Source organism: Globicephala melas, chromosome 6 (assembly GCF_963455315.2).
Source record: "Globicephala melas chromosome 6, mGloMel1.2, whole genome shotgun sequence".
NCBI classification, from domain to species: Eukaryota; Metazoa; Chordata; class Mammalia; order Artiodactyla; family Delphinidae; genus Globicephala; species Globicephala melas.
In genome coordinates this window covers 54548691-54567763 of record NC_083319.1, presented here as the reverse complement: position 1 = coordinate 54567763, position 19073 = coordinate 54548691, and the positions used below count along the sequence as shown (strand labels likewise).

Sequence of the window (19073 nt, the reverse complement as noted above, 5' to 3'; positions counted from 1 at the left end):
AGAATATAGAGGCAAGTCCCAGGCTTCATTTTGCTGACAGGTAATTTCTTACACCCTACGTAAGAAACTGTTTCATACACATTTTTTATATACTTTAAATTGAACCCTAAAGCCTCCCTTTCTTCCTCTTGTGGGGTCTGCAGTCAAAGGGTCTCTGCCTGTTCCAGTGTCATTCACTGGCTGTAGCAGTGGAAGGAAGGGCTGTAGATGTGTGTTTGACTGTTGGTCAGTCAACACGTGACCTCACCACAGCTGGAGGGCATTTTTCTGAGCCTCCGGCCCTAAACCACACACCTCTTATGTCCCACCTCACATCCTCTTCACCACGTGTTCCTGCCAGCGGCCATTGCTATGGCAACCAGGCATAACTTGGCAGCATCCCCTCAACTGCACTGGCTTTCTGTCCCCAGGCTTCTCTGATGCCCTGGCCTTGGACATCTCTGAGAACCTTTAGCCACTGTGGTGCATGTGCCTACTTGGAAGTGTGAGAGAAGTAACACCCTTTACCAGCGGGGAACAGGAGTTGGTGGATAAATGTTCCTTTCTGTCCTTGTCCTACTCACGGAGCCCAAGACGGACTCCAGTGGCATTTAGATTGTGTTCGTCTTTGTTTACTCAACAAACATGAATGACGTGTTGACAAACATGAACGACGTGTTGGAGACAGTAGGCACCAAGGGTGTCTGGTTCACTAGTCCATCCCAGAACCTGGCTCAGTGTCTGCCAGACGGTAGGTACTCCGTAAATATTTGTGGAATAATTGGCTGCTGAGAGAGGAATGAGAAGAACGCAAGTAACTCTGCACACACAGCAAAAATATTAAAATAAGTACAGAAAGGTAGAGGACATTACAGGCAAAAGCATAATAGCGTAAATTGCCATGACATATTTGAGGTGTGGTCAGTTGTCTGATTTGGCCAGAGTTTAGGGCACATTTTGGGATTTGGGGGGCACAAATAAGACAGCGTGTTAAAGCGTTGAACACCGTTTGATGTTCTATACTAGTAAGTCTCAGTATTTTGGTATAAGGATTTATAGAGGTCTGTTCCCCTCATTCACCTGCACCTCCGCAAGGACAGGGGCACACATATTGTAGAGTGGCTAGCATGTAGTAGGCACCAAATAAATATTGAATTTAAAAATTAATGGTTGAAGGATAGATGGATGGATGCATGATGATGGATGGTTGGTCCTGGCTAGTAAGCGGGCTGAAGGAGAGGACCTTAACCAGGCCTAACTTTCAGTGTGTGGCAGGCTGCACACAATACCAAATTTCCCAGCCTATTTCTTTGCAACTAATGCAAAAACCCGGCTAATATAGCTAATGTAGGCCTTTGGGAAGCAGCACATTTTCTATTGAAGCATAGAGCAGAGCATGGAGTGTGTACACCAAGTTTCTCTGTTGCTCATGGGTTGTAAACAGCAAGGCAGCACTTCTTTGTGAAAAACACACACACATATATACAAAAATACCTCCAGCGGATACTAAGTGATGGGTGCATTCAGCAACTGCAACAACATAAATAGGAGCGCTCACGTTTCTACATTAAGGCAGAAAAAAGTTAGCTGTGTTTCCACAGTGTCTGTGACCTTCTTATTATTCCATTAGTTTTTGGAATAGTATATAAAACACCAAGCTTCATGCTGACAAACACCGTATTGAAACTGTTGCTGCAGTCAATCCAAACAGCCTTCTCCCGTGGGTAAAATTATTATTTGGAATACAAGCAGAGTGTGGTTGCTTGAGCAAGCTGAGCATAAATGAGGTAGTGATCCATAAGGTGACTCTAGCGAGTCTGCAAATGTGCAACTTTTCTGGAGGCTGACACACAGCAGAAGCTCTGCATTGCCCTTTTGAGCTGGAAAGCATTTTCTAGTCTCACCACCTCTTCAGGACTTGGAAGACTGTGGAGGATGCAGGCGTCTAAGGACAAGAGTTAACCTGACACAATGCTGACTTACCAAAAACAAAACCATCAAATGAGATCACACTCCTTTCAGTAGCTTTTTGAGCGCGAAGATGATAATTCTGCTTCTTCACAAGTTCCTTTAAGTACTTGAACTCTTGTTCCATTGGATTAAGCTTTCAGGGGCTGGGTCATTTGGGGGTATTAACTCTATCCTGGAGAGGTTGGAGAAAAGTGGTGCTGGTCTAAAAATACAGCTCCCTGAACTTTTAAACCTTCAAATCTCTTTGATTATGTGGCTTCTTTTTCTTAATCCTGAACCTGGTTTTTAAAATTTTTTAAAAATCCATTTATTCTTTGATATCAGTAGAGTAAGTTCAAAAAGAGCAAAGATGGGTATAAAGCTTGGCATAGCTTTGTATAGAGAAGGAAGTTAAAGAGAGTCAGCATAATGATGCTGGTATGATTGCAGCATAATGAGACGTCTGCTGAGTAGATCCAGGCACTGAGAGAGCTTCTCTGATAGTGATAGACTCCGAAAGTGACAAGCCCCAGTTTCTTCTGTGACATGGTACCAATTAGCCGATCTAAATGGGCACATATTTAAGTTTGAGGTCACGTATAGTTCTCAAAGGCTAGGCTGCCCCCAGCAACGAGGCTGTAACTCACACTCTGTGTCATAATAGACAACAGCGGGAGAAGATCCGAGAGCAGTTTTTGAGGCCCCTTTTCCATATTTTGTGGTGTTGGGAGAGGAGTCATGTTTGCTGAAGACTAAGTACATTTATCCATCACACCGTTGGGAAATGCCCAGGGTCGGTTAGACTCTGAAGTTAAAAGAATGTAGGATGCTGCATTGGTACTAGGATCAGGGGAAGCTCTGTTCTCATTACATTGATTTAGCAGTGACACGGAGACTGGGCATGACCCACAGCGCCTCACTGCAGCACGGAGAAGAGGAAGAAGGCCTGTGTTGTATCCTTCTGGGTCAGCAGACCGCATATTCTGTTACCTGACTGTCCTCCCCTGTGACTGAAAAGTGCTAATACAGAGACCTTCGCCCAGGTGCAGACATTACAAGATTGGCTAATTATACAGTGTCCAGACAGGGAACTTGCCGGGCAAGGCAGCTCTTATGAGACGAACCGTGAATGTCAGCCTGGAGCAAGCTGAACATGGACTCCTCAGACAGCAGTAAAGGCACATTATCCGGGGAACCTGTTCCACCATAAACACAAAAGCTGTGTATATCCAATAAGGGGAGAACTGTTCCCTTAAAACCACCAAAGAGAAAAACAAACAAGCCCCTAAAATGTGCTTGCTGTCAGCCTTCAGTATTTAAAGAGTGCGTGCTTCCTTTGGGGCGCAGTCTGATGCTTGTTCTCCCTTGATTTCAGCTTCAGTTTTCTCCAGCAATCATTCAGGCCGAAGCGGGACAGCTGCTGGGGCCATGCCAACCTCACATCCTGTCAGTCACCCTTCTCCGGGACATAATGTACAGGGGAGCTCCCGCAACCCCTCCTCCCAGTTACCTGCACCCACAGCTGCGGACGCGGGAGCTGAGAGGTAAGGCCATCCGTCTCTCTCTTCTAATAGGTGGCACCGCCAAACCTCCCTCCACCAAGAAGAGCTTTGACAGTTGCTGAAGTTTATTAATAATCCATTGGTGGGTTGAATTACCCAAAGGTGACATTTTAAAGGTACATGCACAAAACACGTGAACCGAATATCTCATTATCTGTTTTATTTTCCATGGGAAAAAAAATAAAGATACTGGCAATAGCCCACTGAAGTGTCTGATGCTGGGGAAATGCATCAGAATGTTCCTGTCATTCCTCAGTTTGTTTCAGGGACTCAATTTTAAGGTAATGTCCCTACAGGTTGACATGCTTTCCAGATGTAAGATGGTACCTTCAGCACATAGATCAGTGGTGTTGTCTTAAGAATATAGCATAAAAGGGCACAGGATTTTATGCGCACTACCAGAAAGGGGCTGTTCACTGAATACTTTATGTTGATACTACCCTCATAAAGAGTTTCTGGGAGAAAATTTTTCAATCTTGACACTTCGGTCCCTGTCTTTGGACTGCCCAGCCCTCCAGTGGTGTGGACAGCATGCTACTTCTTTCATTCTCCTCTCCACTTGTCATCTGGCTTGAATTGACCTAGACATCCACGGGAAAAAGTTCTTGTGGGCACCCCTATGCAATCCTGGAATAGTAGGCATTTGGTAGACAAAATAATGGGTTGAATAGGCAACAGGAGTAAAAGTCTTGAATCTTTGATTTCACCAGCAGTCTGTGGTTTTGTTGGTGTTGGCCTGGTCTAGGAGTTTTTTAATGTGTTTTTAAGTCCACTAAGCCATATTTTTAAATTGTATGCCTACCCTTTATTAATACATCTGTTCATTTAATAAGCATCTGTTGAATACTTGCTATGTGTCGTACATTTTGCTGAAGATGAAAAGATGATGAAAACCTGGTCCTGCCATTATAGGATTTGGTAGTGAAGACAGACATGCAAACAACATATAGTAATGCTGGTTGGATAAATGATGTAACAGAGGTGCCACAGAAGCTCCATCTCTGCCTTGGGGAGGGGGAGAAAAGAAAGACAAGAGTGATCTAGGCATTACAGGAAGATTAAGGCTCTTCCAGGTGGATAAATTGGGAAGAGCATCCAAGGTAGCCAGAGGAACATATGTAAGACATGAGAGGGGGAAGGACACATGGAGGGAGCAAGGTGCCAGTAACTCAGGTGGCATCATCAGGTAGACATGGCGGATGAAGTCAGGTGAGAATGGGTTGGCTCATGGGGAACAACCACGCTGAAGATTTTACCCCTGATCCTACTGGAAGTGAAGAACCATTATAGACCCTTTATTAGGAGAGAAACACATCAGATTGTCATTTTAGAGAAGCAACTCAGGTGACAAGATGGTAAAGTAATTGAGGTTTGAAGCAGGGATGAAAGGTAGGGAAAATAAGAAGGAGGTTATTATAGAAGTCCTTGTGAACAATATGAGGACCTGAGCTAAGGCAAAGCAGTAAGGATGGAGAATTTATTCAAGGGCTATTAGTTAGGAGGCAGAATCACTAATTATAAATATATGGTGGGGTAAACAGGAGGGACCAAAATTCATTCCTGAGTTACACCCCGAGACATCAAGATGGAAAATGGTGCCGTTAACAAAGGAAAATAGGGTTTTGAGTAGAGGTGAGGGTGGGAAAGAAGGAATGATAATAAATGGACTTTAGGGTTTGGACTTTCAGGTGGCTGTAAAACATCCAGGTGGATGTGTCTGGTCGGCAATTGAAACATGGATCAGAATATGTTAGACTTAATCCTAACACTTCTATGTACATGGTTATGTGTAAACAACTTATTAGCCTTCTCTCACAGGATCTGTCAGCAAAGCAGTGCAAATGATAATCATCTATTAAGTTCACAGACTTGCCAGTTGTTGGATGTATTTCTGTAAGTTCAGATGAGCTTATTCATTTTAGGATTTTATTTAGTTCCCAGTTGAGTTTTAAATGATATTATCCGTGGGCTTTTCATCATCCCATTTCATTCTGCCTGGCCAAGCATCATACCCTACAAGGTAGTGAAGCTAAGAAACCATCCACAGGGACTTCCTCCTCTTTGTCTCATCCTATTGGTAGTTATAAAGACTCTTTACAAGAATATAAGAAAAAAGTAATCTGTGTGTCTTCTTTTTTGTACACAGCCGTTAAAAGAATCAATGTAGAAAAAGATTTTAACCATTATTAGAGTCAAAAACAACAACCCAAACACCTGATTAAATCCCAGCTCTCACAGTTGCTAATTGTTTGAACGTATTCCGTGGATGCTCCTGCGGCTTGGGTTGTTTCTAGTTTTGTTTCTAACATTTCATTTTGTTTTATTTTATAATTTTTTTTTCAATTTCGTCTTTTGAATGTTGGTAACATATTAAAAAATTTCAAGAATGGCACAGTGAACACCCATATACCCTGCACCCATGTTCACCCATTGTTAACATTTTGCCACCTTCTCTCTCTCTTTCTGTCTTTTTCTCTTTCTGACTTGAGAGATCCTTTATTTGTCTGTTTGCTTGCTTCCCTGTTGTTTCTGAACCAATCTGAGAGAATATCTTGGGGCTTCCCTGGTGGCGCAGTGGTTGAGAGTCCGCCTGCCGATGCAGGGGACACGGGTTCGTGCCCTGGTCTGGGAGGATCCCACATGCCGCGGAGCGGCTGGGCCTGTGGGCCATGGCCGCTGAGCCTGCGCGTCCGGGGCCTGTGCTCCGCGGCGGGAGAGGCCAAAACAGTGAGAGGCCCGCATACCGCCAAAAAAAAAAAAAAAAATCTTCTTCTTCATTATTATTATTATTGCTTTTTTCATGACATTGACAGTTTCTAAAGAACTGAGGAGATTTATTTTGCAGAATGTTCCACAGTTTGGACTTGTCTGATGTTTTTTCCTCCTTAATAAACTTGTTCGTTTTGGGCAGGAATAACACATAGGTGATGGGGTGTTCCTTAGCTCTTTTGAGCCTTAGTTTACACTCATGGGGAATTAGGATTAGATGAACCAAAGCAAGTAAAGCACCTAGCTTGTTACATGGCATGAGGACAGGCAACCTTGGCACAGCTGAGAGATTCAGGTTTGTAAGCCAGAGGATGTTGTCAGATGATTGCCGTGGCTGGTAATATAATCATGGAAGGGAAAATGGAGAGGCAGAGGAAGGTGGTGTACTTTGCATGGCTGGGTGAATGAAGTGGATATTTTCACTTTTGTGGCTTTGCCTTTTTGCTCTGCTCTCCCCACAGGATGTGAGCCCCGTTCCTATGCCAGCCCAACTGGCAGGAGCAAGGGCGTGGAGGTTTATCTCTTCCAATCAGGTTTGGAGATGAGGATGACTAGAGAAACAGCCCTGAATTATTCACTGTGTTTGCACTAATGTCCAGCATAAAAACACTAAGAGAAAATGTGCTTACCTTCCGCTTTGGGTTTATATATCTTTGCCTCTGTTTGCCTGGGAAATTCCCCAGTAAAAACCCCAGCAGTTTTCCTAACGGAAATAAGTTTATCCACTTTGCGATTTTTAGTGGGAAACCGGCATTTTTTTTCCTGCTTTGCGGGCATTGATTCATCATTTATTTAGCTTTAACTTTTTAATAAAATGGGCTGAGTCACTGTCATAAGTCAGGAAAGGTCCACTACATCTATCCAGTTAACATCTGTTTCTTTGATCCTTACCACCGTAAAATAAAGTAAACGCAAGTTCTCTCAATTTGACAAGGTTCTATTTTTATTTTGAAATATTATCTGAATGACACATCGTTTCAGTGATTTAAGCTGAACCACACCACATCACCTAATGTTGATTTAAAATTATTATGGGAAGTGGTGTTTTACTGTGTCATATTGAACGAGCCAGTGGTACATTATGACAGTGGGAACTCGGCGTCTTCGGAAGTGTTAATTTATTGGGTTTCAAAGTATGTCTTTTAGACGAGAGAAAACAAACATTGATGGAAGTCCCTTTTTGAGATGGAGAAATCTTGCAATCCCAAGAATAAGTCAGCTGGATTTGTGTCACTCATCTTGTTTAAGAGCATGTTGGCTGCCTCTCCCCTTCTAAAGAGTGCCACAAATATGGTGTGCTCTGTCGTATAAGTGACAGAGTTTAGGGGACTTGTGGATTTACCGGAGTGGAGTGACATGTAAAGGGCTTCCTACGAGCCCCACCTCTGAGCCAGAGAAGACTGAAAACAAGGAAAGGATGTGCTCTCCCCGTGGAGAATGCATTCTAGTACAGGAACCAACAGCAGAGAATGTTAGGGACAATTTTTTTGGAGAAAGTAATCTAAACACCTTAGCTAAATAAGGAATGTCAGTTTCTTGAATCTGTATGAAGTATTGGGAAGGCTTACTGTTTTCCGTTCATGTCAGATGTGATACTGCTAGAATTCTAGGGACTTTGATATATGTGCAGTCTTTCTACGCCTTTGGGTAACCACGGCTGGTCTTCACAGATAGCATTTTCTTATTCACCATTGGGAACATATTGTAGCTTTCCTGGATGCCAAGGGGTTAAAAATAGCAATTGTTTTCTATGTCATGTCTTTGCAATTATGTAAAGTTCTTTAGCTCTAGTCAAACCAACTTGCTCACTGACTTAGCTTGGTTGTTTTCTGCATCTTAATTCAGGATCTTTCTCTACCTAAAGAGACAATAAGGATATTCCCTCATTGTCTTATTCTTGACTAAATGTTATCAGCCTGGGGCTCGGCTTAGTTTTCAGCCCAGAAAGCCTCCTTGCCTCGTGCAGCTCCCCAGTTAAATCTGTCTCATTTATTTTCCATTTCCCAGATGTCCACTTGCTAACTGGATTATTAGTTCTTTTAGGGCAGGAACCTAAAATTTCCTTGTAACCTCCAGGGTTCCTGTGATGCTAAGTCAGGTTTGACAAGGGAAAAGTACCAGTGAGGGGAATACCTAGGAAACGGGGGGTCATTGCCAACTCCCACTGCCCAGGTGGGAGATTCCTAGAAAGGATTACTCCCCTTGATTCATTGGTCTGAAGGATGGTGACCTCAAAGCTCCAGCATCTTATATAACCTGCATACTTCTATACAATACGTAGTTGCTCTAATACCTATGTTCACACACACACACACACACACACACACTCTGCTAGGAGTCTCTTGCCATCACCCATTGCTGGGGTTCCCTTTGCTTTCCTGTGGTCTTTAATACTAGATGCTCAATACTAACTATTCCCACATATTTGCATCTGTAGTATCTGAACAGCTCAAAACTAGGCCTGCTGCTTTGCTGTCCTTCCCACCCTAGGACTTTCTTAGTAAACAGGGACACTGATACCTTCACCCACTCAGCTTTTCCATAGACAGACACACATACACATTCTCTCTCTGTCTCCACATAATCTTTTCTCTCTCTTTTTAATCTTCTAGTATGTGTGCAATAATGGCTAAAATCATAAGCATCATACAAAATATTAAAGTTTATCAAAATCAGTCCTAACATTGAGGTTCATTCATTTATTGAATCATTCAGTCAGCTGGTATTTGGGCACCAGGCAATATACTGGACACTGAGGACATAGTGGTCAATGAGGCTGACAGGAGCCTGGCCCTCTCAAAGCACCTAGTCCAGCAAGAGCTAACCTGGTCAATAGGTGATCATAATTTAGGATGCTATGAAGGGGCACTACAGGAGGCTGTGGAGGCATACAGAAGGAGTACCTAACCCAAAATTGGGGAGGGAAGAATAGAAGAAAAAATATCTCCCTGAAATCTGAAGGTCTATAGAACCCAGCCAGGCAACGTCATATATACAAAAGCTAAGAGGAGAGAGAACAAGCGAGGACGGAGCTTCATAAATAAATGTAGGAGGAGGCTCATGAGCTGCATTAAGGAGCTTGGGCTTTATCTAGATAACAGGCTTTTGTGTATTTGGCTAAGACAGGTACCCTGGTGACTCTGGCATACATTTCAAAGGCCTCCATATCCTGTTATCCACCCAGCAAGAGTTCAGAACATATTCTGTGCCCAACAGAAGAAGAAATGATGAAGAATGTATGAATGATTTGTCTGGTCCTCAAGCAGACAAAGGCTGTCCTTTCCATATCCTAGACTGATAAGGCAACACAATGGGTTTTGTGTTATTTTCCTTTTTAACACAATTTGTAAAGAAAGTTTTGTCCCTTGCAATTCCAAGCTTGTAGTTTATATAGTCATGACCTATTTAAGAAGATTTTGAAGAGTCAGTGTCAAAAAAAAATTACCTCCATGTTAGAGACAAAGTGCCAAACATCTGAAAGTTAAAGCTCTAATATCAATAACTTGGCCTCACTGTTCTTATTATAAAAGAGAAGACTTGAGTATTATTAAGAAGTGTCCACGTTGCTGTGTGTCATAATTTAGTTGCAATTTACCCAGTGAGCACTGCTCTCAGAGGCTCCTTGATGTGTATTACAGACCCTTTCCCACGTGCATAGATAGCTGACTTATAAGGCAACAAACACTGGCAAAACAAACAAACAAACAAAGCCTGTCAATCTTTAGCACTGAAATAATTGAGAAAAGCCATAGTCAGAAAATAAATATAAGCCTCAAATATCCATTGTTATCAGCCTGAGTATTGGCATCTACATCATCCTCTGTTAGAGTCTATTGATAGGATGCTCACCTAATGTCGTGTGGTCAAGAGCATCATTCTTTCTCTTTGGGCTTCAGCACTTTATATTCAGAAAACAGTTATCCACATTTAACATCCCATTAAGGGGTCAGTTTCTTTCTAGAAAAGAGACTTCCACAGATATTCAAGATTAAGAGAGGGGGGTCCAAAATCTACCCCTCCCCCCCACACGTCTACTTGAGAATTGCTGACTGTAACGAATGTTGTTCCTGATGTTGATGCTGTGAGCACAAAGAGGCAGAAACTTCCAATATCCTAGACTTGAAAATGGAGATACAGCATTGTATCTTAGACGGAAAAGCTTGAGGTCCTTTTTCTGTTCTGTTTTCTTTAAATCTGTGGAAAATTCCTGGTACTTCTTTATGTTTATTCCAGGGCAGAATAGCCCACCAGTCTTAAAACATCTTAAATATTGATCCATGACCACAGCCATGCTTCATCCTCTCTGGAAAATATCAGTGGGGTTATTGGCCTTTGGAATGACCTTTCTTCTCACAGAGATCTTCACCTTACTAATAGCTTCTTATAAATACACCACCCTGACTCAATCATAATAGTTACACGTACAGGGAAATTGGTGATATTTGTTACTTTCTTCTCACCTACCTAATGACTGTGAAAGGCTCCTCTGGAAGAAAAATAAAACAGGAACAACAACAAGGCATTGCTGAACTAGCTGCCATAGCCCACCCTGATCTATCTCTCATTTAAATTTCTGGGTGGATAACAGGATATGGAGGCCTTTGAAATGTATGCCAGGGTCACCAGGGCACCTGTCTTAGCCAAATACACAAAAGCCTGTTCTCTACATAAAGCCCAGGCTCCTTAATGCAGTGTGGTCTGCGAAACTTTTATGAGCCTAATTACCAGAGTCCAATATATTTCTTGATAATGGAGGAAAATAATGAGCTAGGTCTCCATGGCTGTCTTCAGCTTACTATTAAAAACCTAAAAAGCCTAGGAGTCAACTTTGATTCCTCCCTTTGCCCAAGCACTTTCATATAGAATTAACCTGTAAGTCCTATTAGCTCTGCCTTCAAATACATTTTAAGCCTAATCAGCTCCACTCCTCCACACCCAGCTCACCAGTATCCCCTCCTCTCTCAAGTACAACAGCCCCCTAACTGGTTTCCCAACATCCAGTCTTGCTTACCCACAACCTTCTACTTTCACCCTACCAGCACGCCTGGACTTTGCTCCACACCACAACAGGAGCTGCCCTTTAACATGTAAATTGAGTCATTGAGGACTTTCTGCTCACATCTGTGTTCCCACCATACTTAGAATAAAGTCCAAACTCATTTTTATAGTGTGAAAGGCAGCAGTAACCCTGAGCAGCTGATTGATGCACTTCCATCTCCACATTCTCCTTTGTGTCACTTCATGGCGAAGCAGGAGATGCTGATGTGGGCATACACGTGTCACTCCAGCAAACAAGTGGCTTGACTTGTGGTTCAAGTATTCGTTCACATCAGTTTGTTTTCCATGGATTTTAAATTTTGAAATGCACTATATCATCATTTTAGATTAATTATAAACACACATTACAAACCATCTATTAGAAGGTCTGTAAAAGGAACTATAATTTTTAAGTGCCAATGAAGTTGTTTCACCTCTGAATGCCAAATCAGCCATCTTTATTTCGTTCCCACATTCCAAACAAATCCACTTCATGAGAAGCCCAAGATGATGTTTTTTTAGTCCCCTTGGATTTTCAATCAGGAAAGTGAGTCATGACAGTAACAAGGAATGCTTGAGGTAAAATAGAATTCCTTTTCTTGAAACCTCTACTTTAGTGCATTAGCGTGAAGCAACATGGAGTTCACTAAGCCATTATAGTATTCAAATGTGGCAATGTGTTCTTTTCATATGCTTCCTCTGAGACAGCAAGTCATATGGAGCCAGAATTCCCAAAGTGAAAGCCCACGAGCCATTCTAGCCCGAGTCAAGATACCCGCATATTACAAAGTGCCTCATCTCTGATGTAGAAAAGGCTGTTCCAAGGAAAGCCTCTGCTTAATGTTTTAACAGTGTGATCTGGAAATCACCTTCATCTTTTCCCCTCTCAGGTGGGGATAGTTGGAGAAATTGGCTCCTAAGAAACTACATCTTTTTTCAAGGGAAGGACTGTTTGTTCATTAGTGGTGAGGAGTCTATTGAAGTGAGCAGAAACCAAGAGACAAAGTTCTTTGGATTAGTCTTCTTGCCTCCTTTTCTGAGAAATAATCTTTAGTTGCTTTTCTGTTTAGTTGCAAGGAGAAAAACTTTTCTCTGTTTTAATCATCTTCCTCAGAGTAATGGTTGGAATCATTCTCCTGAAGAAGATGTTCTCCCCTCAGAACCAGAAACTGGTTTCTGGACAAATATAATATTCAACTGGCCATTTGCACCAATTCGACAAAGGTACCATCCACCTGGACACAAGAATTGGCACTGGGCTTCCCTGGTGGTGCAGTGGTTGAGAGTCCGCCTGCCGATACAGGGGACACGGGTTCGTGCCCCGGTCTGGGAAGATCCCACATGCCGCGGAGCAGCTGGGCCTGTGAGCCATGGCCGCTGAGCCTGCGCGTCCGGAGCCTGTGCTCCACAACGGGAGAGGCCACAGCAGTGAGAGGCCCGCGTACCAGGGGGGGGAAAAAAAAAAGAATTGGCACTAATTTGGGAGCCACGTCTATGGAACCAGTGGTCTCTTCAACAGAGTATTTCTTCAACAGCAACAGCCAACATTTATTAATTATCTTTGCATAGTACTGGATGCGGTGCTGAAGATACAAAATGGTAGCAAACATCTGAGGATTTGATGCTCTTTCCATCTGTAAGAGCCAAGAGCCCTTCTCTAATTGTGAATTTTTAAATATATGCTGTTTCTTTTCATTCATTTCTGTAGCCAGTTGTTGAGTCTCGTCTTCAAGAGAAGGTATAGAAAATTCATTTGTGGTTATTACAATAGTAACCTGACATCCTTCAGATGAAGAAAAAAAAGCACATATAAACAGCACATGTTACTACTGAACAAACCACCACCCAGCTAGTTTCTTTTCAAATTTATGGATTATATTGACTTCTGAGGTCTCATCTGGCAGTGGCTTTCAAAGGCACCTGGCTGTACGTGGCAGGAGTACTGCATTGGAAGTTAGTTCTAAAAGTTCTTCTGATGTCGTCAAGAGACTCGTGTTTTCAGTTTGTGACCATGAGAAACTGTTTTCAGTTTGTGACCATGGTCTCATGTGACCATGAGAAAGGTATGCAAGAAGCTGTTTTTTAATCTACCTATACCTCTCTTTCTCACCTTTGGAGAAAAATAACACTTTTTTTCTCATTTCTCATCTAGCATTCTCATCACACTTTCTTCCTAATGTTTTTCTTTCACCTAATGCGTTCTGTTTCAAAGCAGACTGAACTGTATGCCTAACACTATGCTGAACAAGAGAAAGTCTTCCCTTTGCCACAGGACTATGAGTTAATCCCCTTGCTTTGACCTACTCAGAGCTGCCCAAGGGACGATATCATTACAGAATTTTTTTTCACCACAGAATTTTTTGACATGAAATGTCTAAGACCACTCTGGATAAATTTTCTTCTGGTTGGCACTTTTTTTGTAAAGAGGATTTGGCAGAATCAGACTTTTCTTTCCTTTCTCCCCATCACATCAGATTCTGAAATAGACAACCAACCAAGTCACAGCCAATTCTGCAGTCAAGATATTCCAAAAAACCTGGCTCTTGGTTAAATGTGTCCTGCATAATTCATTTTTGTAACATATCCTGGATGTCCTCTCCTCCTCCCTCTGCATTTCCACAGGGGAATAATAGTGTGATACCGTGGGCCGTATGTCACTGTATACAAGAAAAAATATACTTCTCTGCCTTGGACATTGATTACTTTGTTTTCTTGACTTACAACTTACTCCCTAAACCCAAGTGGAGAAACGTTCCTCCAGAACACTCTACCCTTTCTATTTCCCACAAGCACTCACTCATTATAATATATATGTGTCTTTTTTAAAAAGCCTTGGTGATCATTTCACCTATAGCCAACTTCACAGCCCTCATTTTGTCATGCTCTGTGGAGGCTCAGGCAGTCATTTTTGAGTCTTAGTCTCGTCCAATGTGATAAATTATTTGTAGTTAATATTGACCCAGACTCTTGTAAGGAGAAAGAAACACTAAGCCCTTCCTGGGGATGGCTTCAGCTCTTCGACTAGTTTGGAACAGAGTCCGCAGATGGACATACAGCTCTTGGCCTGCTTTGGTCCTGCCCAGATGGACAGTGTTGCAATTACCCGCACTTCCCCAAGGCTGTTACTTCATTTCTGAAAGCTGGTCTTGATTGTCTCAGAAGCAGAATTCAATTTGCAGTTCCCCCAGTAACGTGCTGTGATTCATTCGGGGACAAATCTGGATTGAACTGAGTCCAAGTGTCTCTTTTGTGAGACAGAAGGGAAGTATAAGTAGATACTATAGTCACCCAGATGATTCAGCCAGGAATTCATGAAGTGATTCATAAATCGTTATAAAGACCACTAAAGACTACTAAAATGGAGCACTGTCTGGCTATACAAAGTGGGGTATTATCATTGGGGGGTTTTTTTAGATGTTAAATCAGATGTGTAATCCTTAAAACTGTGCTTTTCTTTTTAGGTTTTGAAAAGGATTCCTTTTTTCCCCCTCTGCAGTCAGCCAACTGCTAAAGCCATTTTTCATTGATTAGTTTTCACAGATGAATTTTAAAACCACTACAGATGATACCCCACAATTCTTTGGGGGAATGAAGAATACCTCCCCAAATCTGCCATAGACCAGTTTCTATTCATTATTTCTGCTCCCTGGCAGCAAATCAATAATATTTTTCATGTGAATGCAATGAAACTAGCTGTTCCGTTGCATTCTTCCTTCTTTGGGAGGTCTATAACCCCCATGGAAGAAAGAAGGCAGGGCGGGGGGTAACTATCCAAAGCACATACCAACCAACATCTAATCTAGCTGATCATGAAAACACCTGTTTTCAAAGTGTCAACCCCCAAAGCAGTGCTAAAACATACAGTCCCACATGGCTTGCACTGCTTGTGTATACAGTACGAATGAAGAAAAGTGAGACATATTTATGACATGTGCTTGATTTGCAACACAGCCTATTAGTAAATTTTGTTTGAAGAAATACAATTGTTAGTTGACATAGAAATACTTTGGATTTATACACAAGGGAAAGAGTGTAACTGAAAGGCGTTATCCAGCTGGAAAGACTAAAGGTATAAGCCTGGCTTGGGCACAAAGAGCCCCAGTTTAGAAATGAGCAAATTCACCAAAGCAAACTGGGAAATCACATTGTCAGATTTTTGTTGTTGTTGTTGTTTTTTGCGGTACGCGGGCCTCTCACTGTTGTGGCCTCTCCCGTTGTGGAGCACAGGCTCCGGACGCGCAGGCTTAGTGGCCATGGCTCATGGGCCCAGCCGCTCCGCGGCATGTGGGATCTTCCCGGACCGGGGCACGAACCCGTGTCCCCTGCATCAGCAGGCGGACTCTCAACCGCTGTGCCACCAGGGAAGCCCACACTGTCAGATTCTTAAAGGCAGTAGGTTGCTGGTACCCCCATCCCCATCATCTGGTGATGAGGAGAAAAACCTCAGATGCCCACAAGAGTCCTCTTCCATCCTCCCTCAAGCCATCTCTCTGCCTTGCTTTGCATCTTCACTAGAGAGTGTCTTACCTTCTTGGGATAAAGTGGTATCTGGAGAACTAGCTGTGTGACTTTGGCAAATCATTTCATGTCTCTGGGCTAGATACAGTGGTGCTCCACTGCCCTTCAGCTCAAATATTCTGTGATTGTATGGATTTGTGAGCTCAGGATAATTCGTTGGGAAAGCCAGTACCAAAAAAATGAGACTCTTACAGAAGACCACAACTAACTGCTCCTGGAACTAGGAAATTATCCAGATGAGTAGAAGCCTCACCTTCTTTGAGCCTCTTTCCATAGTCAAGAGAGAAAAGAGTGCTAAGAGTTTTATAATTTTTCGAGCTTCATAGATATTCTAACACAGTGCTATTAGACAGCTCTCAAGCATTGGATATATTTTAAATCAGGGATACCATAAATGTACATTCTGTTTAGAGCAGTCATTCCATAAACATGTGTCAATCATCTGAAAGGTGTCAGACATTCTCTGTTTAAAGTACTTGGATATCTGTGTGTTCCTAATTTAAAATTGTTCATAGTCCACCCCGCCCCTCACCTGCATCCTTTATTTTTCTCTGTAGTACTCATTTCCTCTAGCTCAATACATAGTTTGTGGGTTTAAAATTGTTCATTGCCTGCTTCCTCTCACACAAACAACGGAGATCTGTGTCATGTGTTACTCTCTCCGTAGTGCACTCGGAGCACTTGGTTGGTGTTCAGTAAATACCTCCTGAATGAATAAATGAATATATTATCTCAGATTTTATGATCCCCAGTATGAGTCGAGGTTAACTGTATTTTGCACTTGAAACTGAGGCTGGGAGAAATCAGGGTATTTATTCAAAATTACCCAGCTGGTAAGGGATGGAGCCACACTCCAAGGCCGGAGGGTCTGACTTCTACTCCATCTGTCTTCTACGACAGCCGTCTGCTTCTCCTGCCATTTGCAATTTCTCTGCACATGAACCTCACCAGTTGTATGTGTTTCAATTGGGACCTATTGTTCTATGAAACAATCTAAGATTGAGTACTGCATCAGCAGGAGAGCTCTTTGCTTCTGGCCCACATCACTGCAAGGTTGGGAAGCTCAATGTGAACAGAGGGTGGGAGCAGGCCACAAAAGAGAAGGAGCATAGCCAAGTAAATACCCCCAAATAATCAGACATTTCCCAAGGTGTGTATAGATAAATATTTGCAGAAATCTTTCCAAGGTGGTTTTTAAATTTATTTATTTATTTTTATTTATGTATTTATTTTTGCGGTACGCGGGCCTCTCACTGCTGTGGTCTCTTCCGTTGCGGAGCACAGGCTCCGGACGCGCAGGCTCAGCGGCCATGGCTCACGGGCCCAGCCGCTCCGCGGCATGCGGGATCTTTCCGGACCGGGGCACGAACCCGTGTCCCCTGCATCGGCAGGCGGACTCTCAACCACTGCGTCACCAGGGAAGCCCGGTTTTTTATTTTTTCCGCAGATCTTTGGTGAGCACTTTAAAACCTGTTTCCTTCTGTCTCTTTTTTTTTTTGCAAACCATTAAACCATGGCTTATGCTAAGGTTATATAAACTCCTCCACTAAATGAGTGGAAATGGTTGACTCAATTCTCTGGTTTGCTTTTGTGTGATCTGCTTCTGGTAAGCAGTGATGTTTTTTAAAAATTCTGTTGTGTACATTTTTACATAACAATCTTCTGTTGTTTCAAAGAAGTATGAAAGGCCAAAGAAGAGACTGGTAAGCTATATCAAATGAAATCTGTGAAATGTCAACTGCAGATCAGCAGCTGGGGAACAGAGTTGGACCCAGAAAGACTTCAGACAGTCTGTCTTCTGGCTCTTGGACACTGCTGTCACTCAGAATGAATGAGAGTGATGTCGTCTTGTCCTGACATAGTGGGGGAATGAGATATTCCTTAGGAGAAAAATTATAAATCACTGCAGTTTATACTCAGCATCAAAATTATTTGTTTATTTATTTTAGTAGCAAAATATCTAATTCATCTTCTTTGGAGTTAAAGAAAAATTTCCTGTTTGGGGCAGAAAATTCAGACCATATTAATTTGGCCATGTGTGTGCGTGTTAAAAAGACTAGGTTGGAAAATAGGTGAGGACACTAAGAAAATGGGATTTCGAGGCCCCCTCTACTCTACCTTCAGTAACAATAACATTTTATGTTTTACTTAGCAAGTTTCTGTTTAAGCATGCATGTTTTTTGTTTGTTTGCTTGCTTCTGGAGTAAATGGCCTCAAACTACTCAAGTTTCTTGAGTCTCTTTGGCTGTTTAAATAACATTCCTGGCATCTCTCTTGCTGTGATTTAGTGACTGCTTTTGGTTGCTCCCAGGGCCTTGCCTTGAACAGTAGGGCTCTCTCCTTGTCTTCTCCTCTCCTGCCCTCTCATCCCTGATTCTAATTTGCTATTTCTGTTTCTATGAGCTAGTTAACAAGTAAGCAAGTTTATAAAAATTAAATTTAAGTTAATAGATTGTGAGAGATTTTTCAATAAAATACAATGTAGTGTTTTTAGGCAGTAACAAAATTGATTCTATGTGCTGTACTTGAAAGTCAGTCATTTATGCACTCGTTTCTTACACTGGGCTTTTTAGTGCTAAATTCTTATTTATTTCCTTGTTCCTAGAAATTGTCTGGATCACAATCAAGATCACATCTTGTTACTTTCCATCTTTTCTTTATATATGTAAAAGTTAGAGTTTTTGTACCAATTCTTTCCTTTCCAAAGCAAAGACTACTTTAAGTGTACATTTATTTCATTTAGAATAGTATATATTTAAATTTTTATTAATACTTTATATGGAGTGACATACTGTATTTTGAAATTATATTAATTTATACCATATAATCTTATTTATTTGAATAACATGGTGAAAAATCCAGACTGAATTAGCAAAAAGCAAAATGTAGAGTCGGTTGAAGGCTCAGTAAGTATTATTTTATCCCCCCAGGTCTCTGAGATAGATGATGCTAAAATCTTGATGCGTATGTACTTCCACATTTTTTTTCTTTGCTCAACATTGCTATTACATTAAGTAATATGTGGTAACCAAGAGACAATGGCCAGGGTGTGAAACTTGTGTGAATAAATAGATAAGAATGATTTGTAATTAGCATATAATTATATACTCTCTAGGTAGATAGATACATAGATATATAATTTATATATAGATATATCATCTAAATATAGATATAGAGGTCTGTTGTATGAAATTAACATTCCAGATGACACCTAAAATGCTCAGATGAGTTCTGTTTAGTTGGTTGACTACACCCCTT

At 41.8% G+C, this 19073-nt stretch overlaps 1 protein-coding gene across 3 annotated transcripts in view; it reads left to right on the top strand.

Moving 5' to 3' along the window:
* Positions 1–19073, top strand: part of GLIS3 (GLIS family zinc finger 3) — a 504645-nt gene that overhangs the window by 452952 nt on the left and 32620 nt on the right. For all 3 annotated transcript variants that reach the window (XM_060300887.1, XM_030877089.2, XM_060300884.1), the window contains one exon: positions 3305–3473. In XM_060300887.1, the coding sequence (XP_060156870.1) occupies positions 3305–3473 (169 nt within the window). The remainder of the gene's footprint in view (positions 1–3304; positions 3474–19073) is intronic.